The sequence below is a fragment of the Nipponia nippon genome, unplaced genomic scaffold (genome assembly GCF_047370975.1).
Source record: "Nipponia nippon isolate SJK-2023a ecotype South Korea unplaced genomic scaffold, ASM4737097v1 scaffold_3, whole genome shotgun sequence".
Taxonomy (NCBI): domain Eukaryota; kingdom Metazoa; phylum Chordata; class Aves; order Pelecaniformes; family Threskiornithidae; genus Nipponia; species Nipponia nippon.
Genome location: NW_028262347.1, coordinates 16,627,136 through 16,641,370, shown reverse-complemented (window position 1 = coordinate 16,641,370; position 14,235 = coordinate 16,627,136). Strand labels below are relative to the sequence as shown.

General features: G+C 38.8%; 1 protein-coding gene across 2 annotated transcripts in view; it reads right to left on the bottom strand.

Moving 5' to 3' along the window:
• Positions 1 to 281: 281 nt before the first annotated feature.
• The window catches only part of ERGIC2 (ERGIC and golgi 2), a 29,167-nt gene continuing 15,213 nt past the window's right edge, over positions 282 to 14,235 (bottom strand). For both annotated transcript variants that reach the window (XM_087766396.1, XM_087766395.1), the window contains exons 6-14: positions 13,832 to 13,872; positions 12,997 to 13,098; positions 11,377 to 11,472; positions 9,607 to 9,662; positions 8,509 to 8,607; positions 7,194 to 7,291; positions 3,385 to 3,547; positions 2,368 to 2,447; positions 282 to 1,825 (exon numbers count right to left, since the gene is read on the bottom strand). In XM_087766396.1, the coding sequence (XP_087622522.1) occupies positions 1,760 to 1,825; positions 2,368 to 2,447; positions 3,385 to 3,547; positions 7,194 to 7,291; positions 8,509 to 8,607; positions 9,607 to 9,662; positions 11,377 to 11,472; positions 12,997 to 13,098; positions 13,832 to 13,872 (801 nt within the window). In that variant the 3' untranslated portion in view covers positions 282 to 1,759. The remainder of the gene's footprint in view (positions 1,826 to 2,367; positions 2,448 to 3,384; positions 3,548 to 7,193; positions 7,292 to 8,508; positions 8,608 to 9,606; positions 9,663 to 11,376; positions 11,473 to 12,996; positions 13,099 to 13,831; positions 13,873 to 14,235) is intronic.

Genomic DNA, 14,235 nt, shown 5'->3' with positions numbered 1-14,235 from the left:
ATCAGTGTTAAAAAAAACCAAACCAACAAAAAAACCCAAACACAAAAGAGAAAACCCCAAACCTGACTGTCAAACCCAAGGACCTGGCTTCCTTGAACGTCTGTCTTTCTCAAACGTTGAACTGAACAAAGGTCTTTCCTCATTTCCCACATTTTATTTCATATAATTTCTCAGTTTAGGAAGCCCTTTGCTTTGCATAGCAAATCAGCTACATTATTTACACCATGCTCATCACCAAGATCCAAGCGCCCTGTAAAGTACATTAACAGAAGTCAGCAAAATCCGACAGCGCCACAGAGATTTTTATTTTTCCATAATTAGTCCTCTCAATTATAATATTCATTCCATGGTGAGCAAGGCCAGGGTCGGCATCATCTCCTAATATATTGTTAAATCAGTTTTGCTGAGAAGAAATCATATTCTTAATTTTTTACCCTGGTGGAGTAACTGTTTAACCACAGGTGTATGCCAGTAGTTCAGCAGCAAGAGGATGTTTAGTTTCTCAAAGCACCATCTGCATTAACAACATTCATTCTCAGTAGCATATTTACAATATAAAACTGATATTGCTCTCTTCATTTATTTTACAAAAACCTTCATGAACAATAAGGATTGATTCTGCAGATCCCTTCTCATCACCCATCTGCAGCAAAATGATTCAGATTCCCTGAAGTCACCTACTACGAACGCCACCGCTCCCTGCCTGGGCTAGCAGACCTCCCACCTGCCCTGAATTCCACCTTCTGCAGTGTTTAGCTGAACCAAAGCAAGGCAGCTTCTTGCTCTTTTTCCTCCCCGTCTCCAGGATTTACACACCACGGCTTACATACGAGCAGCAGGGGTACAACGAAGGTTCCGTCAAAGCAATTTCTTTACCAGTAAAGAGGTGTACAAAGATTTCCTGATCTTTTGCTAGGGAGTCTTGCCTTTTATCAAAACTACAGTCAAATGCCTTCTTTAAAAGGCTTCTTATTCCAAGCCAAAAACCTGTGCACGCTGGAGCCCATTCCCAGGGTCTGTGGGCACTTCCACATCAACACCAGAAGCGATATTCTCACTGTTGGCAAAGCGGCTGTGTGAAAACACAGAGGAACTCCTCTCCTCCGCATTGCGTTTCTTCCCCTAAGGAACGGTGGGAGTATAGAAAGGCAGCGGCTATGACCAACGTGATGGCTTGGGCTCCACCTTACTCCCCGAGTTCTCTCTCGTCTCCCTCTTCTTCAGGATTTTCTAGGATCACTCCCTACCTATAAGAATAGCATCTTAGCCCCCGGCCCCACCATTACAATAGAACAAGGAAACCCAAACCCCAGTTTGTACACCTAAGAGAAACCCTGGCTCCCTTACTGTCCCTCTGCCTGCTGCCCGGCCCTTCCACACATCCCGCTTGTACTCGTTTCTCCGTGGAGCCTGCTGGCCTTCCCAGGCACAGAACCAAGACCACTAAGATGCTTCAGTGGTCAATGGCAGTCATCACAAAGACGTTCAGCTCGACCGTGAATACTGTATTGGCAGCAACGCTCCTTTGATCTCCAGAAGATGGTCCACCTCACTGGTCTCACAACCTCCTATGACTCCATGTGCACTCAGAAAGACAAAAATTACACAAATTGTTTTGTTGTTGGCTTTTTTTTTTTTTGTAAAGGCTTCATTTTTTGCTGCCCATCAGCACTGTCTCAGCATATTGCACAATGTTTTCTTTATTATAAAAAAAATGTCATCTGTATTAGGCAGGAAGAAAGACAGTTTTCTCAGGAGGCTAATGTGTACTATTGTCTGTAATTAGAGGTAAGTGGTTGCTTGTGTGGCCATCAGGAAGTGGGACCTAGTCAAACAAAAACAAAGTGTTATTAATGGCTTGTCCAGAAACAGAATCTCCCCTCCCTCCCCCAAAACACACACTTCTTTATTCTTGGGCATTTCTTGTGTGCCTTTTGCTTGCTCTCCCAAACAAAAATGGTACAAAATCTGCTTGTGTTCCCTTCTCTCCCCCCACTCACATAAATTTGGTGCAAGTTTGCCAGCTGGCAAGGTTGAGAGAAAGGCAGAAGACTTACAGGCCACCTACAGGCTTAAATGGGAAAAGTAGAAGTAAATGAAATCAAGTAGTTGCTAAAGGAGCAATCCTACTGATGCCCAGTGAAGGGAAAGGTAAAGACCGCTCAGCTCTTTCACACTGCTTGGCAGTAGCCTGCAGCCTCATCAGTAGCAACGCTGAACCTCTGCAGCACGCTTGTATGCATGTCAAGGGGAGGATTTATTGCAAGCATCTTAAATTCTGCTGGGACCGAGTCCCAGAGTTGTCCCTATCATCCATCCTCAGGCAGCTGTACCACTTATTTAATACTTAGAGAAAGTTTTTCTTACCGATGTGGATCTGTAAGAGCCCAGTCTGAAACGGCAAAAAATAACTTCTGCTACAAATCTTCCAAAGCCATGTAAAATTCCTGCAATGTCAAACAAGATTTAAATTGTCACAAGTAGTAACACTGTAGTATTTACAGAAGTATGACAACAAAACTCTACACAATACTTAAACGGGATACAGTGCAGTAAACCGGTATGTAAAACACTGAGAAATTAACATAAAAAAAGGAAACATCAAGAGCGAGGGGAATTCTAACATTCTGAAATGGATCAATAAAAGCAAAACCAAAGCTATCCAAGCAAATGTAATTCCCTGTGCCTGGCTTTCATCGGTGAAAATACATTCTCTGGGAAAAAAATAGTTACTTTGAAAAGAGAGCTTTTCAGTTCAAGGTCTCTTTACTATGCTCTCTTCAAGTGAAAGCCAAGAAAAGAAATTACTTGTAATCAAGATACCCTATCATGTCTTGACCAATAAGTGAATCGTGTCTTTTCAACTTAGTTTATTTTCTTTGAAGGACCAAATCTTGCAGTACATTGACAAGTTACGCAAGGAAAATCCTCCCAATTACTTCAGATGGAAATTTTATCTCAACTCTTGGCACTGATTTAGCACTGGATCCCAACTATAGGAAATACACAGAATATCAGAAGTCAGAGTGTGTGGATGTGTGTGTCTAAGATATATATAGCTATCCATATATATATATATATATATATATATATATATATATATATGGATATCCATCTCTCTCTCTCTCTGTATCTCCTTGCTCTTCCAGAATAAACTATGCTATAGTTACGAAAAAAGGAAACAACAGGCCCTCAGAACCGCAGAAACCGCATACTAGGAGACCAAAAATGAGTAGCTTTCATTGCACATTTCAGTGCACACAAATGGACACTGTCTTAAATCTGCTAGAGGTTCAGGGCTCCCCTGTAATTTATCCATAGCATAATCACCATAACCAAATAAAAATTCTGCTAGAACTTAAGAGGGAAAGCATTGATAGTTACCTGTAGTTGAAAAAATTCCTCCAATAATGCCACAGAGCCTCACTAAGAACTGCCAAAAAGGCATGTGTTCTTCTGTCACCGTCACCATAAGTGAACTGATATCATATTTCATGAATATTCCTGACACCCCATGGCTGCCAGCTGCATGGTTAATTACTCTTTCCTGAAAGAAGAGAGAGAAACACAAGTTAGTCACTTATTAGTCACAAGGAAAACAATCTTAATAGATGTGATGACAAAGAGCTACTTAAGCAGTTAGCAATCAACAGAAGACCAGGGAACATCAAGATAACTTTGGCCAGTACCTTCTAAAAATCAAACATCATTAAATAACAATTTACTTTCCTGGTCACTGGTCCTCTGTGCTGCATATCAATGTTCACTATCAGGCCCTGGTACTACTCTCAAGATTTGCTTACATGGTCCTTTAAACGAGGATGTTTATAACTAGGTTGCTTTTGGTACTTATAAGGATAAGTGCCACAGTCTTAGTCTACCTGTGAACTCAAGTGAGTGCACTGGTATAATACAGTGCCCCAACTCTTCCTACTCTATGCGCTACTATTAATCACTTAAATCAGGATGAGACCTTCAGGAGACATCTAAATTGTTGAACAGCCTTAGCTATGGCAGTTTTCCCAGAGGGTGTATATAAATCTACATACTGCATCTAAGACTCATTAGGCTTCATCCTGCTTCTTCCTTGGAGCACATCTCTAGATTCACATGCCACAGAGGATTTAATTGCTGGTTCTTAGAAGTATCAAGGAAGACCCTAAACTAGAGTATACCACAATGGAAAAATCAGAAGCTTAAGTTAAATTAGACCAATGCTGGGTTTTTTTTCCCCTCAGGGCATACTTACACATATGCCATAATCCGTTACTTGGGGGGGGAGGGGAAGGAAAAAGATCAGAATTTCAAAATTTCTGGGGTCTGAAAACTGAATACCAGTATCAAGCCTCGTTTCAAAATTTTTGTCAGTCAGGTCATTTCAGACAACAGTCACACAGCAAGAAATACACCTCGATAAAAATAGTAACTAACTTGCCATGGCTACTCTAAACAGATCAGATGCCTCAGTCCTAATCTAAGAAATTCTACAGTTTCTTCTCATTTGCCCAAATTCTGAAACCAAAAGACCCCAAAGAGGTGAGTGTGGCCGCTATAGATCTCTACTTTTTCAAGAAGGTTTCAGGAGAAAAAACCTCAACACAATCTTAAGTTTCTTTCAAAAGTTTGCTGTCATTTTGTTGTTAGTGAAAGGTGTTGATAAATACATCACAGGTAAGTCTGGCTGAAAATACACAAGGGCAGCAGAAAAGAACATAATTGACTGAAGACAAAGTCAGCCACGTCTAGGCTAATAAGAGTAGAGAAGACAGACAAGCAAGACTGAACAGAAAAGCAATATATCACAGCTCCATTTCACCTGTAGATTTAACAGTCTGTGCTCAAAAAACATGCAGAACACAGTACAAAGCAAAAAACAGACTATCACTTTGGAAAATACAGACTAGGCAACTTCTCTAGTCAGCTAACGTTGACATGAACCATATTGCTTCTTTTGCTACCAAACCAAAGTAAAAAGGATGCCAAAATAATGTATCAGTTGTGGTAACAGGTCACAGAAAGTTTGCAATGGTTAAAAAAAACAAAACAAAACAAAACCAAAAACCAGAACAGTACAGAATGCTTTCTATATTTCCAGAGTATAACAACATGCAGCTCTAGAGGATGGATGATCAGGCATACTAAGAAGGAAGAGAAGACTGAATGCAGTTAAACAGAATCTTGCCATTGACAAGGGACAAAAAAAAAAAATATTTTTTGTTTGCTTTTCCTCTATTATTTCCCTAAGCCTTATTGGTCTTTTGAGGTCAAATAGTGACAAAAGAATACAAAGTTAAACAGAACGCCCAAACCTCCACCCTCAAAAGATACATAATTCTTTTTCCACAAACTATTTTGGTCTGCTTCTAGCTTCTACTGCTGCAGATTTAAGAGCTGGTTGCTAAAACCTAATGAAAATAACTAGCCCTGCATCAGATACCTCAGATATCAGTGAAGCCTTGCTAGAATTAGATCTTTTAAACATATATAAACACAGTACCTCAAACACCAACAATAGTGGGGACGATTCTGCCCACACCTTTCAAACTCTGCTTCCCAGTCTGTTCACCACTGGCAATTAAACTTCAACATATTCAAGTTTTAGCCATGGCTAGCTGACCATCTTTTTCCAGGTCTGCATATGTGCCTACTTTTATAAAATAAATGCACTAAGTTGTTCAGTGTTGACTGCTCTTAATAGCCTTTCCCAGCTCATCTGCTAAGGGTATTTGGTTTCCAAAGATAAACACAAACAAGCTTTACAGGCAACATGGCTATCTACTGAGACAGTGAGAGCAAGCAAGTATGTAATGCCACTTTACCTCCACTATTCACAAGGTCTTCTCCTAAGCCACCTGTGACTGTGTTGCAACTTTCATAAAAAATAAATCCACACAAAAAAATTAAAGAGCTAACTAAGACTGCGCAGTTAATTGACAGAAACCATCTTTACACCAGAAGGAGAGAAAAATTCAATACAAGATGAAAAAAATGCAATAAGGGGTAAGATAAGCAGTTGACCGATGTCCAGAAGTTTAAGGAGCGCCTTAGTTGTTGCAGAGAAAACAAGAAGCAGATTGCTAGACCAGCAGGAGATGGGAGTATATTGCATTATGAAATTCCTCTTCATTCCTCTCTTTACTCCAGCTTTCACGAGTTTTAGAGCGAGCCTTTCCCTTCAGCGGTCTGCATGTCCCAAGTCGAACCCCAAGACATCACCTCTATCCTGCTTCCCCTAGCTATGTATTTTTCAGAAGCAGAGCACGGAATTGTCAGGAAATAAAGATTTTTCTCCCTTGGAGAACACCACAAACTGTATTACAGCGAACTGCCATCCTAATCTTGGAATTTCCTTTCAACCCAAGGCTTCCTTTTTACCTCTTGCTTTACCTATAATTTTTAATTGAACAAAGATTTTTTTCTTTGGCTTTTGAATAGAAGATCAAAACAGAGTTCAGTGTCTGGAAATGAGACGTGTAACTGGTACACATAAGGTCTTTTTCTTAGTTACAGCAGTCTTTAAAATTAGTACCTTGTGAGTTGCCCATGTACTATGCTGCAATAACTACTTTCTTTAGGGATTCAGAATTAAAACCCTCTCCAAGCCCAGAAGTAGAAGCTCTCTAGTCTGGAGAATAATTAAAGTTGGTGGTTCAACAAAGGTTAAACAAGACAGCTGAGAGACAGAGATGCTTTCTGTGTGATTAGTTTTTCATACAAACTACCTTTGTTTCCATTTCTAACACTCCACAACCAAGTTCATGACATTCAAGTGAGCTGCATTTTTTGGTTTGCTTCCCACACGGAAAAAAACTAAAGGTGGATTAAATATTTGTAAAGCTACACACAAGAATACAGACCTAAAACTTACAGGATTTCCCCACCACCACCGCTATTAGCATCCAGTGAAGTGGAAATGACCAGATATCTATCACTAATTCTAATATCAGACTCCACATCTACGGATGCAAAACACTGACGCAAGAAGTTAGCATGTGTCACCAAGCATATATATTTTACCATCAGCATTACATTATTTACAGATAAATCTAGTGCACTGGAACATGAGTCTCTTTGCGCTAGAGGAGTTTTCAAAACCGTGGTACAACAAAGTCTCCGTTTTCACATTTGAGCTTTTGTTAAGAACAATCACTGTTAGATTTTTCACTGCATGGTGTTCTTTTCCTTCGACTTACCCTTTCTGTCACTGAAAATTGATGAGTTTCTGCTGAAATTTTGTATGTGTGGAGTTTGGTTGGCACAACTGTGATAAAATATTGGAACATCTGGTTGTCTAGAAGAAAACAAATCTCACTGTTGAATTAAGTACAGAGTCAAAGACCATCTGAGACATTCACAAATAAATCAAACAAATAATATTTAAAGTAATCACCAAAGCCATTTACACTAGGGACATTCTTCAAGGAGTCCTAGCACTGCCAAAACTACTTCAGCAGCATCTGCATGAACCAAGTTAAGTTTCCATGGGCAAGGCCTATATCACATTTATACTTAGAGAAATTTACATTTTACACATGTAATGAAGAGATTCATTAAGGTCAGGCCACTCAAAGCTTCAAATGAAATGCAGATAGTGTTTTCTAGGACACTAGAACTGAACAAGTTTCACAGTCACATTTTGCACGATACGTACATCTCGACAGTGGTTTGAATAGATTTTAGCCCTTGAATTGTCTATGCAATGCTGGAAGCCCTTCTAAACTGGTTACAGTTTTTCTCTTGATTAGTCAAACTTCTAGAGAATTCTTCTAGAGCAATCATCATGCTTACGTGTTTATGATTGCTCTGTCTTCGTGCAGTTCCCTAAGAGAACACACACTGACAGACAAAAGCAATTTGTTTCAACCACCCTAAACCATTCTGGCTGGAACAGCCAACAGACTGACTGACTCTCAGACAACAGCAGCTTTAGCAGGTTCTGGGGATCACTCTCACGGGAAACACAAGTCAGAGGATGAGACACAGGTAGCTCTGTAAAGTAGGTTACTATACTCCTTTATTTACACATGAGGAAACAAAGTGATACACAAACCCTCCCTGTAGTAGCCGCACAAAATACACCCTGGAAGTGACAAACCAAATACAGGAATAGAGTCCAAGATTCCTGATGCTATTTTTTTTAAACCAAATCAGACTTATTTTTCCCAGTTAGGACAACAGTCAGATCTATGAATCTCCACTGTAGCATACAGCTGCAAAAGTCTTCGCAGTATGTTCAGACATACTGTAACTTCAACATAACACAGATCTGAAAGAAACTGCAAATCAACTTCAGCAAAACAGCAAAGTACAGTCATAACTGATATGAAAAAGAAATCGTCCATTTAAGATGCCATGTAGATAACTGAACAGTGCATTGCTTGTTACCAAATTTAGCAGGACATGCTGTTTGTAAATCACACCAATCATGAAACATGATAATATTTTAGATGTAATTATTGGAAAAATATAGAAAACAAGATTTTTTTTTTTTAAACATCCAACACTTACGATCTGATGCTATTTTTTCTGTTCCATCCAAAGGATTAATAATTCCCGGAATAAGCTCTCCAAATGACAAATGGTCTATTCTATGAGAGAAGTTATAGGCTGAAAGACAATACAGAGGAATGAAACAACATTTTTAAACCATGAGATTCTGTACTTTTCTCAGAGAAAAAGATGCACCTATTTCTCACACAGGAAAATGCAATAGTTAGAGTAATTCAAACACTGGTGTGCATTTCATTGAATTTGTGCCTGTGACTATACCAATACATCTATGTACGTGTTTCAAACAAAACTCAAATACAAAATATTTAACAAAGGAATTCAATTTTTCTAGAAAAGATCTTCTGAAACAAATTATAACTCTATCTGAGTCAACCCTGGAGCTGAAGAGAGTTAAAATTTCATGACAGGAAATTTCTAGTTGGCCAAATACTGAAGTTATTCTACAGTTCAGGTTCTTGTATGTAATGGTATTAAAAAGACTAAAATTTCATAAATGAAATGTACAAAGGAAGCATAAGGCAACTACCAAGTTACCACATTGCCTGATTTTGCAAAGGTATTTAAGCTCTGTAATATTTACACTTGTGTTGACATAAATTCATGGGCAGACATTTGGAGGTTTAACCAACACCAAGTTCATTTTTCACAATAAGTCACCCTTGCCTCACATTAAGTACGGCAGCAACACACGTTTAGTATCTAGACTCATAACCTAAAAATGAAGTTTCTAAGGACTAAGGTCAGAAATTTTTAACCTTAGAAAAACAGATTTTGCAGGAAATGGGTAGTTTGCACTGAAATACAGGAATTTCGTATGGTATCTGTGTTACAACAAAATACATCTGAGATTCTGGTGTTATCGTTACTGTAGAAGCAACCTAAAGATAATACTAATAGCGTTAAACACATGAAAAGTAAGTCACTACTGAGTCATAACATTGCAAAGAATATCCTTCACTTTCTTGTACAATGCAATTGCCCAGCTAGAACATCTTTACAACAGCAACCTACATTAACATATGAATTAGGAGACATCAGTCTGAACGAAATGACACTCGTTCGTATGGAAACGATAGAAAGATAGAAAGAACTTACACTCGTGGCTTACAAGGGCTGCCAAGTGTGCATGGCCTCGAGGGTGTGGTATTGCCCTAAAGAAAGCAATATATGAAAAATTTGTTTAATGAATCCACACAAAAGACACAGTTTTGCTAAACAGGACTATGCAGAAAAATCACCTCTCCCTCTCCATTTCAATAAATACTTTATATATATATATATTAAAAAATGTGCGTACGTATTACATATATATGTTTTACAAACTTTTATATATATAAAAATTGTGTGTATCTATATAAAAATAAACAAAGACATTTTTATTACTGCCGAGTACGGACAGCCTGAATAACAAGGTACAGGAACACTAGACTCATGAAAACCCTCTTACGCAAAATTAGCGTCGTGCATTTTTAGAAATGTCAAAAACACTTCAAGTCACTAGGCTACTAGAAGAGCCACCAAGGCCTACCACGTGAAAAGCTGCAGAATTGTTCAAGTGACTAATGAAAACTTTACTGTACTTGCCGAGTCATAGAACAAGTTAACTATGCTCTCTATTTGCTCCCTGACTAAGCAAGGTAACCTCAGGTCCGGACACTTGTTTGTAGACTTGCAGAGAAAGTACAACGCAGAGGCTGGTAACAGTGCGAAGAGGGTGGGAAAAAGCGCAACTCTGTCTGGAAAAGTCTCGCAGCCACACTTCATCCCTACCAGTCCAGCCAATAATGCAGGAAACTTTCCCTGCTTAGCTTAAGTTAAATCATTACCAAATGCATGTAAGTTTAGGACAAACAGAAGGTGGAGAAAGACAATGAGATCAGTCAAGACAGGACTACAATAAATAACCAGGCAAGAAGGTACGAAGGCGGCCGGTGAGAAAAGCCATAAAAAATGAAACCTACAAGAAGACAAAGAGCAACTTAGCAGAAGTACAAATGTAGTGACGAGCAAAAGGAAGCAAAGAAAAGGAAAAGATTATTCACAGTTGTAGAACTAGAGACAGGAAGAGAGAAGTGATGGCAGTACAGATGAAAGGATGAAGTGATCAGCTCTGAAGCTCAGGGCTTAAGAAGTTGGACATCTAGGGGCAAATCAAAGAAGTGGTTAAGAGCAGAGAGAAGTGACATTTGGAGAAACATCCACATAAAGACAGCAGCTGGAATTACATGTGGATAAATTAGAGATCACAGAGTGCACGCCAAGATCTCTGGTGACAGAGATGGCAGGAAGGCAAGTGAGGACAGCAGAGGCGGAGAGCACAGAGACAAGTTAACACAAGTTTGTACGCAGTTAATACCATTGCCGAAGCATATCAGAAAGCCTCTCCTCAAATCAAGATGAACTGGCATTTAGCTCCCTAACTATGGTTCTACAACTAGGTTCCCTCAGCACTGAAATGGCACATATCTACACTTCATCCACGTTAGCGAACTGCATACTAACAGAAAGGAGAAGCTTGGACAAGCCAAAGAATGGAGCCAAGTACAAGCAGACCACTCCATGTCACACACTTAGAGGACCTATTTTCAAGAGTTTTCATCCTGTAAGACAGTGGAATTCATAACCACTACACTGCATGCAACGCTGCACTGCACTGTTTTACTAACTTACAAAGAAATTTGTTTTTAACTGTGCAAGAAAAGATACTGCATGGAAAATAATACCAAGCATGTGTATGGGAAGGCTAATAAAACCCAGTCATTAACTCAAAAGTGTAAAAGCATACACACACATATACGTGCATGCACTACATATAATGTAGAAGGTAATTTTTTTTTTTATTTTCAGGAATTGAACAGAACATACTTGCCCACAGTTATGTGAAAGTTCCCTGCCACTTTATTGACATAGAGATGACCATGAATTCTGCATGCATCTGGAGACTGTAATGAATTATCTTCCCTGTTTAAACAAAAACAACATAAAGAGTACTTGAGAATATTCACTAACAGAAGTAACAGCAGTACAGTTAGATTTCTTTTTCCTAGCATAAAGACATAGCACTATCATCTATCTCTCCTTAGAGTATCCTTCTGGAATTATAGCAGGGATGGTGGAAAGGAAGGAATCTAATAAAGGTCAGTCTGATGAAACCACTAAGCTTTCGTTCGTACTTCTGTTCAGAGATCTGGCCTACAAAGCTAACTTATGATACCTGAACATGTGAACAGAAAACATAAGACTGTAAGCATATCTTGCTGCCCTGGTTTTTTTTTTTTTTTCCAATTACTTCTACCAAAAATGGTTTCCTGGGGAAGTTGTAATGCTACAATGAACATAAAATATATTATTCACATTAAAAACATTGTAGCAAGAACAGCTTTCAACATTTATATTTTACGAAACCTTCCCCTTCCCACACTTGTTGGGATGTCCACAACTCGGAGTGTATTTCCAAATCTGCTCCTTAGAGGAAGATGAAAAAAACAATTTTTTTTAAACATATCTGAAGCATAAATACCATCTCAAATACTGCACTAACAAGTATCATAGAGACACAGAAGGACTTAATAAATCTGAAGACATGAACTAAATGAGAAAAAAGATTTTTTGAGCCCTCTTTAGCCTTCCCTTAGGAAGAAAGGGTGTATTTAGTCCTCAGACAGGGAGATTACAACATGGAAAGTGCACACAGCATTGTTGGTGTTTGTTTTGCTTTATTTATGGCTTACTTGTGTGGGTTTTGTTTGTTTGTTTGTTTTTAAGAGGAAAGGAATTTCAGCTTTTATGTACAAAGCATTTTCCCCTGGGCAGGGGGGTGTGTGGTGGAAATCACATGGCATCTAGATTCAGGCAGACCAAGCCTTCTATGCATTAGTCCCTCAGCATTTTGTGGGGAGCTGGAATAGAGTGTAAACAGCAAGGCTTCTCCACGCAATTTTAACAGTGCTATCTTAGCCCAGGGCATTTACTAACAAAACACATTTTTATTTGAAGGTTTATTCTTTTAAGACCATAACGTATTAAGTCACGGCTAACAGCAGAACTTTTTTCAAAACTTGCTGGACAGAAAGATATTCTTTTATTAAAAAAAAAAAAAAAAAAAAAAGACTTGTTTAGTATTGCTTCATCATTACTAATTCACATTAAAAAGGAAGCATCAGATAAAATGGACTAAAAAGGTGTGTGTGCATATTTGTGTGTGTGTCTGTATTATGTATATATATACACACTTATAAATACGCACACAAAACCTGGAAACCTTTTCCAGGTTGGAAACCCCAGAGGTTTTCATAAAACAAGAGCTCTCCAAAGCAAGTATCAAGTACACTATTTTAAAATGCAGTAAAAAGCAGTAAGGTCTTCTTTTCTTTCAACCTTATCTTCTGGAAAAAAAAAAAAATCATAACCACATTAAAATATGAAGCCTAATTAAACAGGGCAGGGGACAGGGGAATGATGACACAACACCACAATTTTTCTTACCGTGGCGGCAGTGCTGTAGAAGCACTTTTAAAAGCACTTTTGAATATCACATCTTGAAGAGAATGTTCTTCCTGCAGCCTACTCTGAATTAGCTGCAGCATCCTAAAGATTACACAGGCAAGTATGAAAGCATGCAACAGTAAAACAACAAATAACTTCACAATTAATTATCGGCTTCAGTTGCAGGTTATAAATCGAGAAGTTAGCAAGGTTCATGTCAGTATTAAAGTGTTACAATAAACTTTAAGAACGATATTTTATACAGAGCTTAAAGCTCTGGTGTTCACAGCAATGTGTTACCAAAACACCAAAACTAGCCAGACTCCCAAATAAGCTTCAGGTTCTATTACAAGACTATCAGTATAGCGATCACACACATAACCAAGCTGTTCCAATTTAAATGATAAACAGTGTGTCAATTCAGTTATATGAAAGACTCAAACTCATTTGCTTTTGCAAGAACGTGCCAATTTGTTACTATGGTTCAGCTTTGACATTTAGATATCAAGCTGTGTTATGCATCTGAACCCATAATTAAAACTTGTGCTACCAAGCATTCATTTGAAGATCTAAGTTGAGTGAGTCCATACATCTTGGCTTGCAACTGCATGACCCAATTCCACAAATAGGTCCAAAGCCAATTTTTTCCATAACAGAGATCTCAAATCATGAGAAGAGCAAAGTAAATTAAGATCTTTTCACAGGTTTGCACTCCTAAATTACAAGCAGGAGCTGTTAGACCCAAGACATAGTTCTGTCATGTGACTCTGGTGTACCTCAAAGTCACTTCCAGTACAAATAATACAAACCCTAAGCATGCATCGCAGTGCTTTACCTTTGCCATTCTTTTTGTTGTGGGCTGAGATCAAATACTACCTGAAACAAAAATAGCACATCTCATAAAACATGCAGGAAGCATTGAAGTCCCATCCATGAAACCCAGAAGAGAACTGGGGTGTGGGAAGGGGTGGAATCTTAGAATGCTTTGGGATGGAAGGGTCATCTAGTCCATCCCCCCTGCAATGAGCAGGGACATCTTCAACTAGATCAGGTTGCTCAGAGCCCCATCCAGCCTGGCCTTGAATGCTTCCAGGGATGGGGCATCTACCACCTCTCTGGGCAACCCGTTCCAGTGTTTTACCACCCTCATTGTAAAAAAATTCCTTCCTTATACCTAGTCTGAATCTACCCTCTTTCAGTTTTAAACCATTACCCCTTGTCTTATCGCTACTGACCCTC